General features: G+C 43.8%; 1 protein-coding gene across 2 annotated transcripts in view; it reads left to right on the top strand.

The window, feature by feature from the left end:
- LOC126278455 (E3 ubiquitin-protein ligase TRIM9) overlaps positions 1-18,704 on the top strand; it is a 712,180-nt gene that overhangs the window by 684,360 nt on the left and 9,116 nt on the right. For both annotated transcript variants that reach the window (XM_049978580.1, XM_049978581.1), the window contains one exon: positions 14,867-15,091. In XM_049978580.1, the coding sequence (XP_049834537.1) occupies positions 14,867-15,091 (225 nt within the window). The remainder of the gene's footprint in view (positions 1-14,866; positions 15,092-18,704) is intronic.

Genomic DNA, 18,704 nt, shown 5'->3' on the forward strand with positions numbered 1-18,704 from the left:
AGTTGGTTTTGCGAATACAGCATCTCGTCAACGTCTCCAGCGCTCGTAAGTAGTGGTTAAGAATAAAACAAAACATTACGCCTCTCTCACTTATTTTACCTTTTCTGTGCACATCTTGTTTGTAATCAGTTACGTATGGAAGCCCTACCTCGCGTCTCTCTTGCTTCCACAGAGCCAGATTTGCACCTGGTGGCCAAAATTGAAACTAATGTTTTTCCAGCGTAAATCAGTTCGTCCTTACAGCTTTAGCATATCTAGCAACTAGCGGTGCCATACGATAACTACAGCCCACAATGGACATGTGTGAGTAGCTGCCAGGTACTTACGAATAACACTGTACTGCACAGAGTTCGCGACGGGAGCGTGTGTGGCAGGTGTTGGCGCTGTTGCTCTTACCGACGCTGTGGGGGTGGCCGTGGATGTGGCAGGCACGCAAATTGCGCGGGCCGTCCCTAATGGCGTGCTAATTGTGCCCACCAGCGCCGGCGACGGCGGCGACAGCGCTGAGTTACGGGCCACCACTCTGACAACCCTCCCCTCCCCTCCTCTCCTAGCCTCACCTCTGGACACGTGGCGGCTGACGCTGCCACCTCCCGCGTCCCGTCTGCTTCGTCTCATTTCCCACACACTTAATCTGGGTTCACACAAGCAAGTTAAGTGACGCCTTAGCCAGTGGCATGCTGTAGTGGCGCCACAGTTGCAGATATGGACACCCAGGTTTCAGTGGCGTCATTCAAGAGGTGCAACTTTTTTCGTGCCACAAAAGGTTCAATTTGGTTGTAGTTTGTGTCGCAACTAGACTTCCCCCACCACTAAAAAGCGTCTTTCAACTGCTCTCTGATGGCTATACTTCGAAAAAACGGCATTATTTGGTAGTTATCGTGAATAATTGCTGCTGTTCTCCATTCGATTTCAGTGTGGTGTCATTCACACAGTAAAAAAATATCGAAACCGTAGTCTACAGGTACACTTTTGCAGCTTCAGAACTACAAGAACGACAACCTATAGCAGCAATTGTCTTTGTATGAGTGTGTGTGTGTGTGTGTGTACAAGCACGCACTTCTTACAACACAGGCACTGCAATATCGTATTTATGCGCCGATACCAGGCAGTGACTTTCAATTAAAATGTCCTGTCCTCCCCCATACGGGAATTACATAACATGTACAAGTGCACGTCGTAAAGCATGAACGACGACGTAGGAAAGTTTGGCTCTGGCCGTCATTCGTGCACGGATAGCATAAGCGGTTATGGCGACTGCTCGCGTAAAGCGGGAAATCTGGATTCCAGTCACGGTAGGGGACGAATTTTCATTGTCGTCAGTCCGTTACACATGTGATGGCTGCCCGTATTTGCAACTGCGAATGCATTTCATGTATAAACTTCGTACTTTGAGAGGCCAAGCGGTGTATAAATTGTGGATTGTATGCGCGAAACAGCCCCCGAGTGTGTAGTGGCTGCTGTGAAACTAAAAATTAGAGGTATCGTACGCGAATTACCTACATTAACGAATTAAAAAATTCTGAAATCTTGTGTATATGTCTGCTATTGGTTGGTTTGCCTTACCAGACAGCATTTTCGCCTTCAACTGTATTTATTATGTAAATGTGTTTGTTACCTATTTTATTGCTGCATGACATCTGTTTTCGGATCAAAACATTTACGTTCTTCTTTCCTTGTATCTAAGTCTTGTAGCAGCCCTAATGTCATAATCTGTATTATATCATTAATATCCGCTTATATGAATTCAGCTGCCGCCATGCTGGAAACTTTGCAAGCACGCAGAATTTGTCGCGTCCTGCGTGAAGGATAGTCAAGGTGCCTCTACAGAATGCCACGAGCTATGGCGTCATTTCAGCTACATGTGTGAACTGACGTTACACTCGAGTTAATCCAAATTATTCCACCCCAAATAGAATTCGTTATCATCGGGTACGCCTAGAACGCAACTCTTTCACCCGTTAGGCAACCGTCGCTACCTCTCCTTAAAATTATTAAATGTGTAATAATAATAATTTCACGTGGCTCAATGGCCCGTTGCAGGCCTTTCAATTGGACGTCAATTCGACAACTTCCGTTTCTCTGACCTACCCCAGTAATGTAACCAGGGAATGGGACTTATTGTTTAACAAGGAATCCGAACCACGTCTCGTTCCTGCCGACTCCTCACATTTGTGAGAGGTGAAGGCTTGGCTAAAGGCATACGGAAAATTTCAGCAATCCGACGGGGATTCAATCTCGCTACATCTCGGTATCTAGGCACGTACTTTACTGCTGAATAAGGCTATCTTTACGACAATAATAGCTTGCGAAACCAGGTTTCGAAAGTACGCTAATGTGCTTTGCTCATGCGCGGAACTTTGTTGCTGAAATCGCTGCTGAAACTAAAGACTTCCGGCCTATTACAAATTTAGCGACACGAAAATAGTATTTACGAGTGGTTTGGGATTAGGTGAAATACGAAGTGGGAAACGGAGCAAACTATTCGCTACATGGACATTGTTGTTCTGCGTAAGTGTTCATGGGATTTCGATGATACTGACTACAACAAGAAGCAACGACGTATTGATGCACTTCAGGCAGTCCTACGCGGCTTGAACATGGATGGATTCACGATAACTGAGCTGGAGAGAAAAATTAATTACACTGGGAAAGTGTAGAACGGACATTATCTACTGTAGATATGCAGTTGAACCCCCACTTGCCAATATCTGCACTGTGATCTATAGCTAAGTGATATCGCCGTCTTTACGGTCATATACGAGACCAGTTTCGTGAAACTGGTTTCACGAAATGAGATTCGCCACCTGGTGCCATCGTGTAAACTAGCCTTTACTTTCGTTGAGACTGTGGTGACAGAACCCCTTTCACAGTTCTGTTGCTGTGATGGGTGGAACTGCTGAGGCGTAAAGTAATTGCACGAAGTAACAGGCGTGGGATGGCTTTATGTGCACGATATTATGCTGGTCAACTGTAGCCTATGGATGTGTGTTATGGTGACAATGAGGAAGGACGTAGAACGTGAAAAACAAACCGCTTTATTCGGATGTTTATCAGATTGCGCTGTTATAAAGGCTGTTTCAAAATAAATATACGTTTTTTAAGGCTTTGTAGTATCTATGAAATTCATCCAACAATTATAAAGAATACATCGAATGAAAGAAGAGCAACTAAAAAAGTTTTTCTTACACAGTCTAGAGGCGGGTTCTTTCCAAACCTTGACCAGTGTGTCTAGAGTAACTGTTGTGACAACACATACACATGGCCCGTGTGAACCCCAAAGGTAAAAGTCTCATGGCATCAAATCGTGTGTGACATGGAGGTTGTGATAAAAAACTAATAATAAAAAGGAAAAAAAAGAAAAGAACCCCTGTTACCCGGCCCCTTGGTAGGCAATTCAGCGGCCGGGTACAACGTCGTTTAACAAATCGTGCACTATGTTATGCTAGTCAGGCGGCACACCACCTTGTTGCCTAACGAAGTTCTGCGGTTCAGCTTCTTCTAGTTGAGGATAGAGACATAGTTTTAGATCATCAAGATAAGAAACACCGATTATAGTTGCTTCACCGAAAAAAGTGGCCATAAACGTTTCGCCAGGATATGGCCCAAAGACATTTTATTTAGGAAAGCCTCGTTACAACGATACCATCTCGTGGGGCACTGCTGACCGCCATATGCACACATTGAGTGCCCGCATTTCCAGTCATGTGAAATATCGATTCATTACTGAAGACGACAGGGTTCAGAAAATCTTCATCGTCATGCAGAAACGTTTCGTTTGCAAAGCCGGCACGTAAACCGTAGTCTGTGGGCTTTAGAGCTTGTAAGAAGAGCAAACAATAAGGATGTCGTTATAAGTGTCTCCATAAAAATCTCCACAAAGACGTTTCTGCAATTTCTAACTCACGACTAGACTTCCGAACCGATTTCTTGGGGCAACGCGTAAATAAAAGAACTCACTCGCTCAGCACGTTCTTCAGTCACTCTTGGTCGTTTCATACTCTTCCCTTCGCGCACTGCTATACAAAGATAACCGATTGAGTTGCTCTTCCATTTTATGTATTATTTACATTTGTAAGTTGGACGCAATAAATGCTAAAAAGCCTTAAATCCGTATATTCATTTTGAAACACCCTGTACATAGGTGAAACCCTTGAAAAGTTTAGTGAAATTCAAAAGACCTGTAGATGATAGACGCTGGGTGTAGGGATTGGTAGTTTTTGTTCAACATAAAGAAGTGTGATGTATTCGCCATGGCGTAAAGATCCGTTACTACATGACTACACAATGGATAGCCATTTTTTTCAAAACTTCACGTGTGCACAATGTGCTGCTTGCGTGCAGTCTGAGGCTCCACCAGCTACTCGGTACATCTCGGTTTTCCTCGGTCTCTCGGTATGGGGCGACATTTCATTTAGCAGTACGATGAGACACTGTTCATAGGTCCACTGACTATTTTCGCAAAAAGGGGTAACCTCGCTATCTGCCGTCGCAGACTTTTGAAAAGCAATCGCAATCATAGACGAGAAGAATGAGGAGTCTCAACAACTATTATGTAGTCGCATAATCGAAGGGTACCGCAAATATTCTGTGAGACGGCATAACAACACCACGCAGAGGGAATTTAAAAATTTTGTTGAAAATTCCTGGCAGATTAAAACTGTGTGCTGGACCGAGACTCGAACTCGGGACCTTTGCCTTTCGCGGGCAAGTGCTCTACCAACTGAGCAACCCAAGCACGACTCACGCCCCGTCCCCACAGCTTTACTTCTGCCAGTACCTCGTCTCCTTCCGTCCAAACTTAACAAATTTAGTTGACGATGAAAGAGCTAAGGATGGACAGACGATTTGTACGGGCTTCATTGTTCTCTACATCAAGGAGCCCTTCGTATTAAACATGTGGGCACAAAACACGTGATGGGACTGGTGGTGCAAACAGCAAATTTTCTGAAGTCACAAGCGTTATTATTTTTCCGTGTGCAACAGTTTTGGATGGGACTGAATGAAGAATATGGAGACTATATATTACTGAAAAAATGTTAGTTAAGCCAAACAACAGACCTGGATCGAATTTTTGTTTTAAGAAACGTTACTGTAGAATTCTTGAAGGAAAAAGGAACATTCCAAGGCGAGAAGCAACTTATTTCTGATTGCATGGTGAAAGTGAATGTATTTAAAAAGTAAATCGCATTGTGGAAGGGACCACTGACAAGGAACATCGTCAATTTCCTAAGCTTCTGGCTTGAAAGGGAAAGCGTATTTTGAACAATGCATTGTAGAATTGAAAGAATTACGGAAACAGCTTTCTAAAAGATGGAGGACACTGCCAAATTTGAATATGTATTTGAGGTCATTCGCCATTTCAGCTGAAAGCGCCGTGTGCATCTTCAGATGGAACTACTCGATCTAGAATGTAGTTCCCGTTTTAAAGACAAATTCTGTTACGTTAAAGCTGTCCAGTAGTTCTACGTTGTTTTCCTTGTGAAGATTTCCCACATCTCCATACTGAGGTTGCGAAAGCAATGTTAATGTTTAGATCAACATATGTGAGTGAAAGACTTTTTTCGGTTATGAAACAAGATAAGTCACTACTGCATGCCAACTTGAGATACGAAAATCTGGAAAACTGTGTCTGTCTGAATGCCTACTGTTTGCGCCAGATATAATTTTTATTATGTCTTCAAGGTGCTAAAATAATTCGGTAATACTAGAAATTTGTTTTCTTGTGATCTATGTTGTTGATAAATAAGAAATCTAGCCTCATGCCGCCTATAGAACTTTCGCGGTGTCCCCCTACCCCCGCTTCCTCCTCTTCCTGCCCCCCCCCCTCTCCCCCCACCATCACCCTTGTCATACCGCGTGGTTCTAGCGCTGCAGTCCGGAACCGCGGGACTGCTACGGTCGCAGGTTCGAATCCTGCCTCGGGCATGGATGTGTGTGATGTCCTTAGGTTAGTTAGGTTTAAGTAGTTCTAAGTTCTAGGGGACTGATGACCTAAGATGTTAAGTCCCATAGTGCTCAGAGTCATTTGAACCTTGTCATACAGGATGGCGTGGTAAAGAGGGAAGCGTGCACTCGTGGGAGAGAGATTCACACACATGCAAGAGCACTGCACGCGAGCAAAGTTCTTGGCCATTACACGACTGCCAGACAGTCATTGAAAGTAGTCACGTCAATTATATCTAGGTATAGGCGTACGGAGCGATTTAAAGTGGAATGACCGCGCAAGTGTAATTGTACCAAAGCAAGTGTTGGGATGGTTGTGAAACTGGAATGAGATTTTCACTCTGCAGCGGAGTGTGCGCTGATATTAAACTTCCTGGCAGATTAAAACTGTGTGCCGGACTGAGACTCGAGAGATCCCGAGTTCATGTCCCGTCCGGCACACAGTTTTAATCTGTCAGGAAGTTTCAGTTATGAGACTAATTGACAGTGTAGTCCACCATGCAACGAGGTAGCTTTTAACACTCCCGTTAGACCGAGGATTGATAGAGGAAATAGAGGATACCTAGCAGAACAGCGCATTCGGTCAAACACAAGTTTAGAATGAGCAAAAGACACTATGGTAAGAAAGGTAAGGTTCTATGGGGCCAAACTGCTGAAGTAATCGGTCAGACACTGTGGCTTCATGACTATGTTTAATGTGTTTTATATTGTTCCTTGTAATGTGTTTTTCAGACGTAATGAGGGTTTGAGTTTCAGTTTTGCTCATGGATCGTTTTTACGCATAACACTACTCTCATATTGACGATCTGTAAGTAGTGTGACTGAGGAATTACCTGACAGAATTGAAGCTGTTGACAGCTGTCATCCTCTCATCTGATCTTGGGTTGTGGCTGGTTATTCAGTATTTCTTGTAAGGGCGGCCCTACTTAGTATGGCAGGAAACCAGTATATGAGCCGCCGAGATAACACACAGAATTCATTGTGTCCCTGTCGTGGGATCTTAAACGAAAACAATAAACGACGACAATAAATAAAGACAATTAATAGTCGCGTTGGTGGCGAGGTTCCTGCGCGGCTGTGGAATATCTCTGCAGCATTATGAGACATTACATGCCACTCCGTCTCAGCTTGACGCATTTCAAGTCCAGCAGAGACACGTGGCGCGTCATACGAGATCTCGTGTAAAAACACACCTCTCCGGCGCAGCGCAACGCAAGTTTGTATCCAGGTGCGGGATGTGACGTCCCGCCGTGATGGATAGGCCGAGCTCCAATTAGCGGCGGGTAATCTCCCCGGGATATCCATCATGGCGCTGACGCGGCGCCGTCTCCGGGCCTGGGAGGCCTCCGCTTCCTACAGGTTTCCTCCTGGCCGTCAAAGTGATTACCTAACCAGACGGGAGGGCGGGCAGCGACAGCTTAAAACTGTATTTCCTGTTGGTACCGCGCTCCTTGTTAATCACGAAGCTAACAGCTTCACTTCCTATAGTTTCCCTTCTGGTTGCCATAGTGGTTACTTAACGTAATTGGAAAATGTTCGGCGCTCACTCAGATTATCTTCTTTGCCTTAATGTTATGCTACAAATTTTATAATGGACAATAACGTATTGTGTGCGTTTGGTATTACAAATAATTATACAAGGTGGACCCGAACTCCACAGGCAATATTTTGAATCTTGTTCAGGGATGTTTGCTTAGTATTTTGGTGTAAGACACGCGTGATATCTGGTGGCTCGTTACAGAGTAATCCCATTTCACTTGAGTTCTTACTCTCATTTATCCTTATATTTGCATTGAACTGAAAATATGAGGGCAGTTCAATATGTAAGGCGACATATGTTTTCCTGAAAGCGGGTTGGTACACTACTGGCCATTAAAATTGCTACACCATGAAGATGTTCTACAGTCGCGAAATTTAACCGACAAGAAGAAGATGCTGTGATATGCAAATCATTAGCTTTTCAGAGCATTCACACAAGGTTGGCGCCGGTGGCAAAACCTACAACGTGCTGACATGAGGAATGTTTCCCACTGATTTCCCAAACGCAAACAGCAGTTGACCAGCATTGCCTGGTGAAACGTTGCTGTGATGCCTCGTGTAAGCAGGAGCAATGCGTACCATCACGTTTCCGACTTCGATAAAGGTCGGATTGTAGCCTATCGCAGTTGCGGTTTATCGCATCGCGACGTTGCTGCTCGCGTTGGTCGAGATCCAATGACTGTTAGCAGAATATGGAATCGGTGGGTTCAGGAGGGTAATACGGAACGCCGTGCTGGATCCCAACGGCCTCGTATCACTAGCAGTCGAGATGGCAGGCATCGTATCCGCATGGCTGTAACGGATCGCGCAGCTACGTCTCGATCCCTGAGTCAACGTATGGGGACGTTAGCAAGACAACAAACATCTGCACGAACAGTTCGACGACGTTTGTACGGATTATCAGCTCGGAGACCATGGCTGCGGTTACCCTTTACGCTGCATCACAGACAGGAGCGCCTGCGATGGTGTACTCAACGGTCAACCTGGGTGCAGGAATGGCAAAACGCCATTTTTTCGGATAAATGCAGCTTCTGTTTAGAGCATCATGATTGTCGCATCCGTGTTTGGCGAAATCACGGTGAACGCACATTGGAAGCGTGTATTCGTCATCGCCATACTGGCGTATCACCCGGCGTGATGGTATGCGGTGCCATTGGTTACACGTCTAGTTCACCTCTTGTTCGCATTGGCGGCAATTTCAACAGTGGACGCTACATTTTAGATGTGTTACGACCCGTGGCTCTACCTCTCATTAGATCTCTGTGAAACACTACATTTCAGCAGGATAATGTACGACCGCATGTTGCGGGTCCTGTACGGGCCTTTCTGGATACAGAATGTTCGACTGCTGCCCTGGACAGCACATTCTCCATATCTCTCACCAAGTGAAAACGTCTGGTCAATGGTGGCCGAGCGACTGGCTCGTCACAATACGCCAGCCACTACTCTTGATGAACTGTGGTATCGTGTTGAAGCTGCATGGGCAGCTGTACCTGCAGACGCCATTCAAGCTCTGTTTGACTCAATGCACAGGCGTATCAAGGCCGTTATTACGGCCAGAGGTGGTTGTTCTGGGTACTGATTTCTCAGGATCTATGCACCCAAATTGAGCGTAAGTGTAATCACATGTCAGTTCTAGTATAATATATTTGTCTAATGAATACTCGTTTGTCATCTGCATTTCTTCTTAGTGTAGCAGTTTTAATGGCCAGTAGTGTATTATTCATGATTTCAATACGCCATATCATTACCCACTATCTTTTGCTAAAAAAACAGTTTTTCAACTAAATTTCCGTTCAATGCGACGGCTTTAATGCCACCTTACTGAGAGGGCCTGTATGTCCTTATGGGCCGACCGGAGTGGCCTTGCGGTTCTTGGCGCTTCAGTCTAGAACCGCGTGACCGTTACGGTCGCAGGTTTGAATCTTGCCTCGGGCATGCATGTGTGTGATGTCCTTAGGTTAGTTAGGTTTAAGTAGTTCTAAGTTCTAGGGGACTGATGACCACATATGTTTAGTCTCGTAGTGCTCAGAGCCATTTGAACAATTTGTCCTTATGGTACGACTCTACTGGTCGACGTGGGAGCCAAAGTCTTGCTGTATCAATAACCTCCATATCATACACGTACTGCTTCCTGCGGAATGCATCCTTCAGTGTACCAAACAAATGGAAATCAGAAGGCGCGAGATCCGGACTGTATAGTGGATGAGGAACAACTGCCCAATGACATTTTGAGAAATTGTTCTCAGGAGTGTAGATATGAGTGAGGCCTTACGTTGTCATGGAGAAGAAGAAGTTCTCTTGCATGAGTTGACCACATCGAATGAGACTATCCGCACGTTCCGACATTGCAAGAATGACAGGTGTGTGCGGCCGGCCGCCGCGCGGCGGATCGGACCATTTTCGCGACCTTCTTGCGATGATGACAGAAGCGTTGCTCAACGACTCAGCATGCTTTTGTTCGCTGCCAGATCTCCGTAGACATTCTACAAGTGCCTATGAATATCTGTGTTGCCCAAAGAACGCTCTCTGCTTGGAACGTACCTCCATCTCAGATGCCATTTTGAAGTCTACGTACAGCACCGCTACCTATCGCAACTTCATAAAGTTATAGGATCTTAAGCGGGAATATTCCACGAAGTGCCACAGTAAATTCCGCATTTTTTCAAACGAAACTGACAGAGAAAAAAAAGTGTTGCATTAATTACTGAACGCCCCTCGTATACGCACGACAGCTTGTCGATGTACATGCTGTGGCCCTTGTTCTGTTCACTCACACTTGTTGCTGTTGACAATACTAATAGCAAATGGTTCAAATGGATCTAAGCACTATGGGACTTAAAATCTCAGGTCGTAAGTCCTCTAGACTTAGAACTACTTAAACCTAACTAACCTAAGGACAACACACACATCCATGCCCCAAGCAGGATTTGAACCTGCGACCATAGCAGCAGCGCGGGTTCCGGACTGAAGTGCCTAGAACCGCTCGGCCACAGTGGCCAGCAGTAGTAATACCCACATTACTCTTCACCCTCAAGCGTGAGTTGATTACTGCCGCATTCTGTCTCGGAATTGTTTTCCCATCAGTGTTAGGCATACGTTAACTGTGATATACTGTGGCATAGACAGGTTTTATGATGAAGAGATGTCCGATTCGCTACTCGTGTATGATTTCACTGAATGCTGTGGAAGAGCAGCAGGACAGCACTACGGTAGCCGTTTCTGGAGCAGCAACTACCACTTGTCGTTGCATTACTCTGTGTTCCCTGTGTCCGCTTTGGTGTTCGCTTATCACAAGCTTTTGCAGAGCTATTTCACCGCAAGTAAGACAATTTGGTAAGAAAGCGAAAAAATCATATTTAACTTTCACTCCGTATGGAAATAACGGCGACCCCGTGTCTCTTATATCAAAATAATCGGAAAGTCTTCCTGAACAATATCCGAGATTTTTTGGTCGATTCCGGGTTCGCTCTGTTTCATGTGTATAGTATTTGATACAATATGCTCTATTTTGGAACATATGGCAAATACATTAATGTCTTCTGATTATTTCAGGCTTTGAATAGATTCTTCACGACGCTCCTGACGTATTAGATTTGTCAGTGTCAAGCCATCGGCGATTTTCTTCAGTGTTATAGACAGGAGATTAGATTTCAGTAGACTGTTACAAATTTTAGTTGGCTGAATTCAGCCATGGAGGCGTCACGAAGTCACGGAACTTCCATATGTTGCCAGAGATTATGTCAATGTCTGTAACTAAGAACGTTGGTAGCGATGCTGGTTTCGTCAGATGGTGGAAGACGTAGTAGATTTCTCTTTTGCGTTTCACTATCAAGTGCCCGTTTCCATGCACCACTAAGGGTGTAGCCACGGTCTCGGTTAAAGCTGTTGTTACACTTTACGATTTCAACGTCTTCTTAGATGGCAGAATCCCTGTAGGTGGAAGCGCGGGACAATATTTTCGTTTTATCAAACAAGTTGTTCAGTACCTGGCATTGCTTGGGTATGCATTTATTACAATCTTCTATTAATCCATTGCCCCCTTTTCTCCACTCTCTATCCATCTAGTCCTCTCCCCCTACCCCACTCACTGTCCAAATTCTCCTGCCCCTCTCTCCGTCAATCTGTCCCTTCCCCCTCTCTCTGTCCATCTGCTCCTTCACCCCCCCCCCCCATCAGTCTGCCATCTCCTCCTTCTCCCTCTCTCTCCACGTTATCACTCCCACCACAATAGGTGGTTGCTGGTTCTTACCTTCACAGTACTTCATTCCAGATAGTAAGTGGTGTATGTACTAAGTTTGGTTGAAGTCTATCCAGGGGCTTAGGAGAAGCCTTTTATCTGTTACTTTGCCCGCGTTCGCACGTGTCACACATAGTTAACATATTTCACACATGTTTGTGCAGATATTTCACCTGTATCTCTAAAGAATTTAGCCCTGCAGATGCGTCATCACGCAGCTCAATGTTTATGACGTCATATTGCAGTGCGGGAGTAGTAAATTGAAACGTCATGTGCCTGACAATGATACATTTTTCTCAGTAGATTCAACGACATAAGTGAATACTGTCTGCAAAATATGTTGCGAACACAGGTACTAGTAAAGAAGTAATAAATTTAAACGTCATGGACGATGCGGGAATTTTTCATGTGTCTTAGTATTTATGACGTCGTATTTCCTTCACTAAATGGCATACAATGATGTGGGTCTGCAGGTACATTTAGAGATATATGCTAATACTGTCTGCAAGATGTGCCGCAAATACAGTTAGTAGAAAGGGAGTAGTAAATTAAAACGTCGTAACTGACGCCGCAGTTTTACTGCATGAACAATGAAAGTGTAGTAAGCGATATTTTTTTTTTCATCTTTTTGTGGGGTTTGTGAGCGAGAACATGTTTCTTAAAACTTTGAAATTATGTGTAGAGTTTGTTGCAAGTCCCAAGTGCTCTTTATTGTCAAATACTGAATGACTAAAGTAAGTCATTTGCGCATCTTGGGCTACACAGCTTTTTCACCTCAGCCCACCCCTTTGACCTTCACACTGATTGTTTCAAGATAGTAAGTGATCTGTGCGCGAACTTCCGTTAGAAATTGGTCCATTGGTTTAGGAGGTGATGTGAATCAGTCATACATAGGTATACAAGGTGGGCAGTAAGAGCCTGTAGAGGTAGGAAGTGTGTTGAGGGTAGTTTGCGCTGAGAAATAATTGTTAAGAAAAAAATCGATATGTTGTGCAGTTTCTGAGTTAATTACAATTGAAGTTAGCCTAACAGGCAGGTGAACGCGAAAATTCGAGGGACTTGTCAGAGATGGTATCACCAAAGGTATTCCTCATTTGGTTTGTTAAAACCGAACAAGGGATCGATACAAAAATAAGACATGGGGAGGCAGTAAGGATCGAACTCGAGCCATAGGCTGAGTATTCACGCTGTCACCTACGCTACTATACGAGGGCTGTTCGGAAACTAAGGTCCGATAGGTCGCAAAATGGAAACTACAATGACAATCTGATGAAGCTTTGCACAGAATAACTGCTGGAGCTCATCCAGTATCATCCTGCAGGGATCTTCACTGCAGCCTCAGAATATTTATATATATTCACTTATGAAATTTGTTATTAACAATCCGAACGAATTCAAAAGTAATAGGAGTGTACATCGCTACAACACTAGAAGAAAGGATGATCTTCACTACTCAAGGTTAAATCTAACTTTGGCTCAGAAAGGGGTAAATTATGCTGCCACAGAAGTCTTTGGTCACTTACCTAATAGCATCAAAAGTCTGAAAGATAGCCATATAGCATTTAAAAGGAAATTAAGACTTTCTTAATGGCAATTCCTTCTACTCATTAAATGAATTTTTGGATACAGTAAGTGGGTAATTTACCCACCCTCACCCAAAAAAATTACAGATATTAAGTGTCATGTAATATTTTGTGTAATGTAATATCTTGGGTGGACACCTTTTATTAACCTGACACGTTCCACATCATTGCGAAGTATCGTATTCATGATCTATGGAACAAGTACTAATCTAATCTAATCCAAACAGATGTGTTGAACAATGTCTGTAATATGCACATCGGTTGCGCCACGTCGCTCTTTTTAGTTCTGAGCACACAGTGAGCAAGTAAAAATGCCTAAGACAATACTCTCTTCCGTCAAGTATGGGTGCCCGCTGCGAGGTTTCCCCTGCTTTCATGCACGCCACATAACATATCTGTCATGCCTTTCACTCTTCATGACAATTCTCGGCCGCAGACTGAAGGAGCAATGTGGACGCTCTTGTGACGATTTCGATGGGAAGCGTTTGATGATATGCCATACAGCCAGAATTTGACTACTTCAGATGTTCATCTCTGTTCACATGAACAGCATACAACATTTTGGCACAGAGCTGTAGACCAGCGTAAAGAAGTGTCGGAAAGCACTGGCAGCTCCCTTCTTTGACGAGGTATAGGAAAGTTGGTGCAACGCTACGACAAATTTCTTAAAAGACATCATAGTCGCCGCTGACTGTATCAAATATTTATTGTTATTATTGCTTTTTCGGCCTTATGGCCATTTTCAAGTAACACTGCAAAGTTAAATTCTGTAAGAATATTGAACTATCTGACATCAGTACATGTCTGACAGAATGTAACTTTGCAGTGTTACTTGAAAATGGCCATAAGGCCGAAATTGCAATAGTAACAATAAATATGTTATACAGTCAACGGCGACTATGATGTCTTTTAAGAAATATTATGTGACTGTGAATCCCAACCATAAGAAACTACGACAAATGTCAAAGTCGGAGTGACGACTATGTAGAAAAAGTAGCTGGAAGGTGCAGCTGACTGTTGCAAATAAAGCATTTTTTATTTTCACTGTGGTTTGCATTTCGGGACCGATCGGACCTGACTTTCCGAATAACCCTCGTAACAACTGATACTAATTGTATCTGGCGATCCTCTTGAATATGCACGCTCAAACGCCTGATTGGGAAACTTCAATGATAATCGACTCGGAAATTGTGCAACATATCTATATTTTTTTTTCTAGACAACTGTTTCTTAGCACAACCTACACTGCAACACCCTTACGAGCTTTTCAGACAGATTCTGACCACCCTGTATACGAGTACGTTGATCCATTTTTATAATATGTATGGATGCATCAATCTGGCCCTGAGAGTAAGCTTAAGGAACAGGCAGTGGAAGTTAGTTTTGTTCCTGCTGTTATCTTTATGATTGCTATAATTTTAAAATTGTGCCTGATTCTTCACAACCAACTTCATGATTTTCTCTATCACATTCCTGTCTTTCGCTCCGACCGTAGTGACGTTGTTCTTGCTCCACTGCCGTGCTGGCTGACATGTCCCCGTGCTCGTGTGTTGTGCAGTGGCGTGGTTCACACTGGACGCGTGCGCGCTTCCCCCGGAGCTGCGGCTGTCGGAGGACAACTGCACCGTCACCTGCGACGGCTACGAGCACCGCGTCGCGCTGGCTGGCGTCGGCTTCTCGCGCGGCGTCCACTACTGGGAGTTCACCGTCGACCGCTACGACTCCGACACAGACCCCAGCTTCGGCGTCGCCCGCATCGACGTCTGCAGGGACCAGATGCTCGGTGAGTCCCACTCATTTACTACTTCACTGAGTATCATGAAGTGTGTCCGCTGCTCGTGGTCGTGCGGTAGCGTTCTCACTTCCCACGCCATGGTTCCCGGGTTCGATTCCCGGTGGGGTCAGGGATTTTCTCTGCCTCGTGATGACTGGCTGTTGTGTGATGTCCTTAGGTTAGTTAGGTTTCAGTAGTTCTAAGTTCTAGGGCACTGATGACCATAGGTGTTAAGTCCCATAGTGCTCAGAGCCATTTGAACCATTTGAGCCATCATGAAGTGAGGAACCAAAACAACCAACTAGAAGAATACCATTCAGGTTTTCGTAAACATCGCGGCACATCTGCCATAACAGAGGTAACTGATGTCCTGAAGCTTGCCATGGATGTACGAGAGACCTCCTAGTCTTCAGCAAAGTTTTTGACATTATGTGCTTCCATATTTCACTTGCCAAACTTGTCAGCCCAGATTTCTCGCGTAGTGCAGTGCAACGGTTTCGCTTATACCCGACGTCTCGCCAGTAATGCCCCACGTCACAATGGAGGCAGGTAGTACCAGGCGTCCTCAAGATCCTATACTCCTCTCATTGTATGCAAATACCACATATACGCTGATGACCTCCAGCTATTTCTAAGTGCAAAAACAATAAACCTGAACACAGATATCGAGACTCTCAACACCAATCTGTGTGCACTATCAAAATAGGCACAGAATTTAGGGTTAAAGCTCAACCCGTACGAAACCCAAGCGGTACTCATTGGTCATTATAGGCCATGGTCTCCGAGATGATAGTCCATGCTGCTGTAAATGTCGTCGAACTGTTCGTGCAGATGGTTGTCTTGCAAACGTCCCCATCTGTTGACTCAGGGATCCAGATGTGGCTGCATGATCCGTTACAGCCATGCGGATAAGATGCCTGTCATGTCGACTGCTAGTGATACGAGGCCGTTGGGATGCGACACGGCGTTCCGTATTACCCTCCTGAACCTACCGATTCCATATTCTGCTACCAGTCATTTGATCTCGACCAACGCGAGCAGCAATGTCGCTATACGATAAACCGCAATCGCGATAGGCTACAATCCGATCTTTATCAAAGTCGGAAACGTGATGGTACGCATTTCTCCTCCTTACACGAAGCATCACAATAATGTTTCACCAGGCAACGCCGATCAACTGCTGTTTGTGTACGAGATACTTTCCTCATTTCAGCACGTTGTAGGTATCGCCACGGCGCCAACCTTGTGCGAATGCTCTGAAAAGCTATCACAGCATCTTCTTCCTGTTGGTTACATTTCGCGTCTGTAGCACGTCATCTTCGTGGTGTAGCAATTTTAATGGCCAGTAGTGCATAAAACACTTATGCAGTATTCCGTACAGTTGACTCTGAAGATGGCGCGACGATTCACAACCGAAATACCAAAAGAGGAGAAAGAGCGGCTTGCTTGCATTCCCAGAACTTCATGGATCAATAAATAACAATAGTGTACAAATTACTCTTTGAGTAAAACACATTCCAATACGCTCAAAACGGGTGTACCACTTCCCACGAGTATCAGTAATGATTAATGATGGTCTGGCAGCAATACGAGTAATACGAGTGACAATAACTCGAAGAATGAATAAGAAAATGGAAGTGTGGTTGGTCTACTACGAACAGTATAATAAACTTGTTATCGTAGCCAAACCAGACACGAATGTAACCCCACAATTTAAATAAAAATGTGATGTTTTGTCGCCAAAGGCTGCTGATATTATTTATTTAACAACCAGTTTCGGTCCGAGGATCTCATTCACTTCATAAGAAATTTACATCATACTGGGAGACATAAAATGAGTGGCATCAAAATAATAAAGTCCTTGAATTCGTAACGGTTGTTAAGCGGTAATATAAATTACACAGTCAGTCATAAAAATGTGCCATTCAGCGCACTGATTAACATTATATAAAGAGTCAGCATTAACGGTAGGTAGGCATTATACATACTGTAATACTAATTCATGGCTTATTATTTGATGCATTTGATCGTGAGGCCGAGCGAATGTCGTGAGTTCTGTATAGCTTCCAGCACGAAGTTGTAATAGCGAATAGGTAATTGAAGAGGAGCCTGGTGGAGGTAAAAGAAAGTAACCTGATGTTTCAGTATGAACCGACATGAATATAATTAATTCAACGAGTAACTCCAAAAAAAGTAAATACACTTGGCTTTTACGTTCCGTCGAAAAGTCCGTTCATTATTTCTGGAAACTCTTTGCATTATGGTTTTCAAAACCAGTGCACTCACGTAATGAAGTACAGACTCATATGGGACCCTTGACTTTGAAAGTTTTGTTAATCCATTTGTAGTCTATAGTTGTGATGTCCATAAAATCATTCTCCGCGAACGGCAAATGAGATGAGCGGCAGGTCGTTCACCCTTCATTGAATCCCAATTATGCTACCAGTAAAACAGTAATGTATAATGTATTGCCTATCAGCCAGGCGCAGCGTACAGCAGTGAACACAATAATTTGCCGTGACGCTTCAACGAGAGAGCTTTCTGAACAAATGTGGTATCGAATAATTTGTGGTTATTTTTGTAAAGGTCAATGCAGCCTCTGGCGTCAGAATACAACCGACACGCTACGACGAGAAATACGAAAAGCAGCGAGGCTAGATGGAATAAAGTATGAATATGTTCCGTCACAATGCGAGAAAAACATCTGTCAGCGCCCACGTGAAGCTGATAAACTTAATTTCAGTAACTAATACTAATCAATTAGTCATCCTCTCACACAGACAACACAACAACACTTCGTCAGGCTACTGCAGTGTCACAACTACTTGGCACTAATTGTGGCTGCAATATGAAACACTTAACACACTCACAAAGTGTTACGAATGCTGCAGGCTTTTAACGATCATTACCTGGAGTCAGCGGCCTATATATTCCAGGTTTAATATAGTTAGTCTTTTAGGTGCTCGTAACGTACAGATTCATGTAAGGTACCAATTAGTAACAATTAGATCGCTACACATGCGGCCCAAGGTGTCTTCTCGCAACTTCAGTTGCCCCGTGAACAAAGAAGTTTGACGACCACTGTCCATGACATTACCCCTATTACTGTGCAATAATTGTGATTACTTTAATTTTTCCCTCTAGTCGATAGTTTTTATCTTTGCTGACTGAGCTGAAAGTAAAAGAATGATTGTAGTCTATGTAAAACGATTTTCTAGAATGTGTGTTTTCTAATGCTTGATCTGAAAAATAAAAAATGACACGAATCAAATATATAAAAATTCCACAGCCTGGCGTTAGTAGTGCTCCTGAAGACAGGCCCGTTTTAAAAAGGCACATCACTGCATTTTTTTATTAATTTCAAGGAAACACTGTAACTATTAACTTTGAAGTATTAGTATGGCCGTCAGTAGATTATTTTCTTATTTCATTGTTTAGCTGCATTGGGTGCACCGAACAGCGTCTCTGAGATGTTTCGATTACTTACACTTATATTTTAAAGTCTTTTGGGTTTAAATTAAAATGTCATTGCTATACTGCTCTCCAAACGTAACTCACAGTTTTTAAATTTAAAATCAGAAAGATTCCTTATCTAAGTGGAAGTAGCAGACATGTAACTTAC

Source organism: Schistocerca gregaria, chromosome 6, assembly GCF_023897955.1.
Source record: "Schistocerca gregaria isolate iqSchGreg1 chromosome 6, iqSchGreg1.2, whole genome shotgun sequence".
NCBI lineage: Eukaryota > Metazoa > Arthropoda > Insecta > Orthoptera > Acrididae > Schistocerca > Schistocerca gregaria.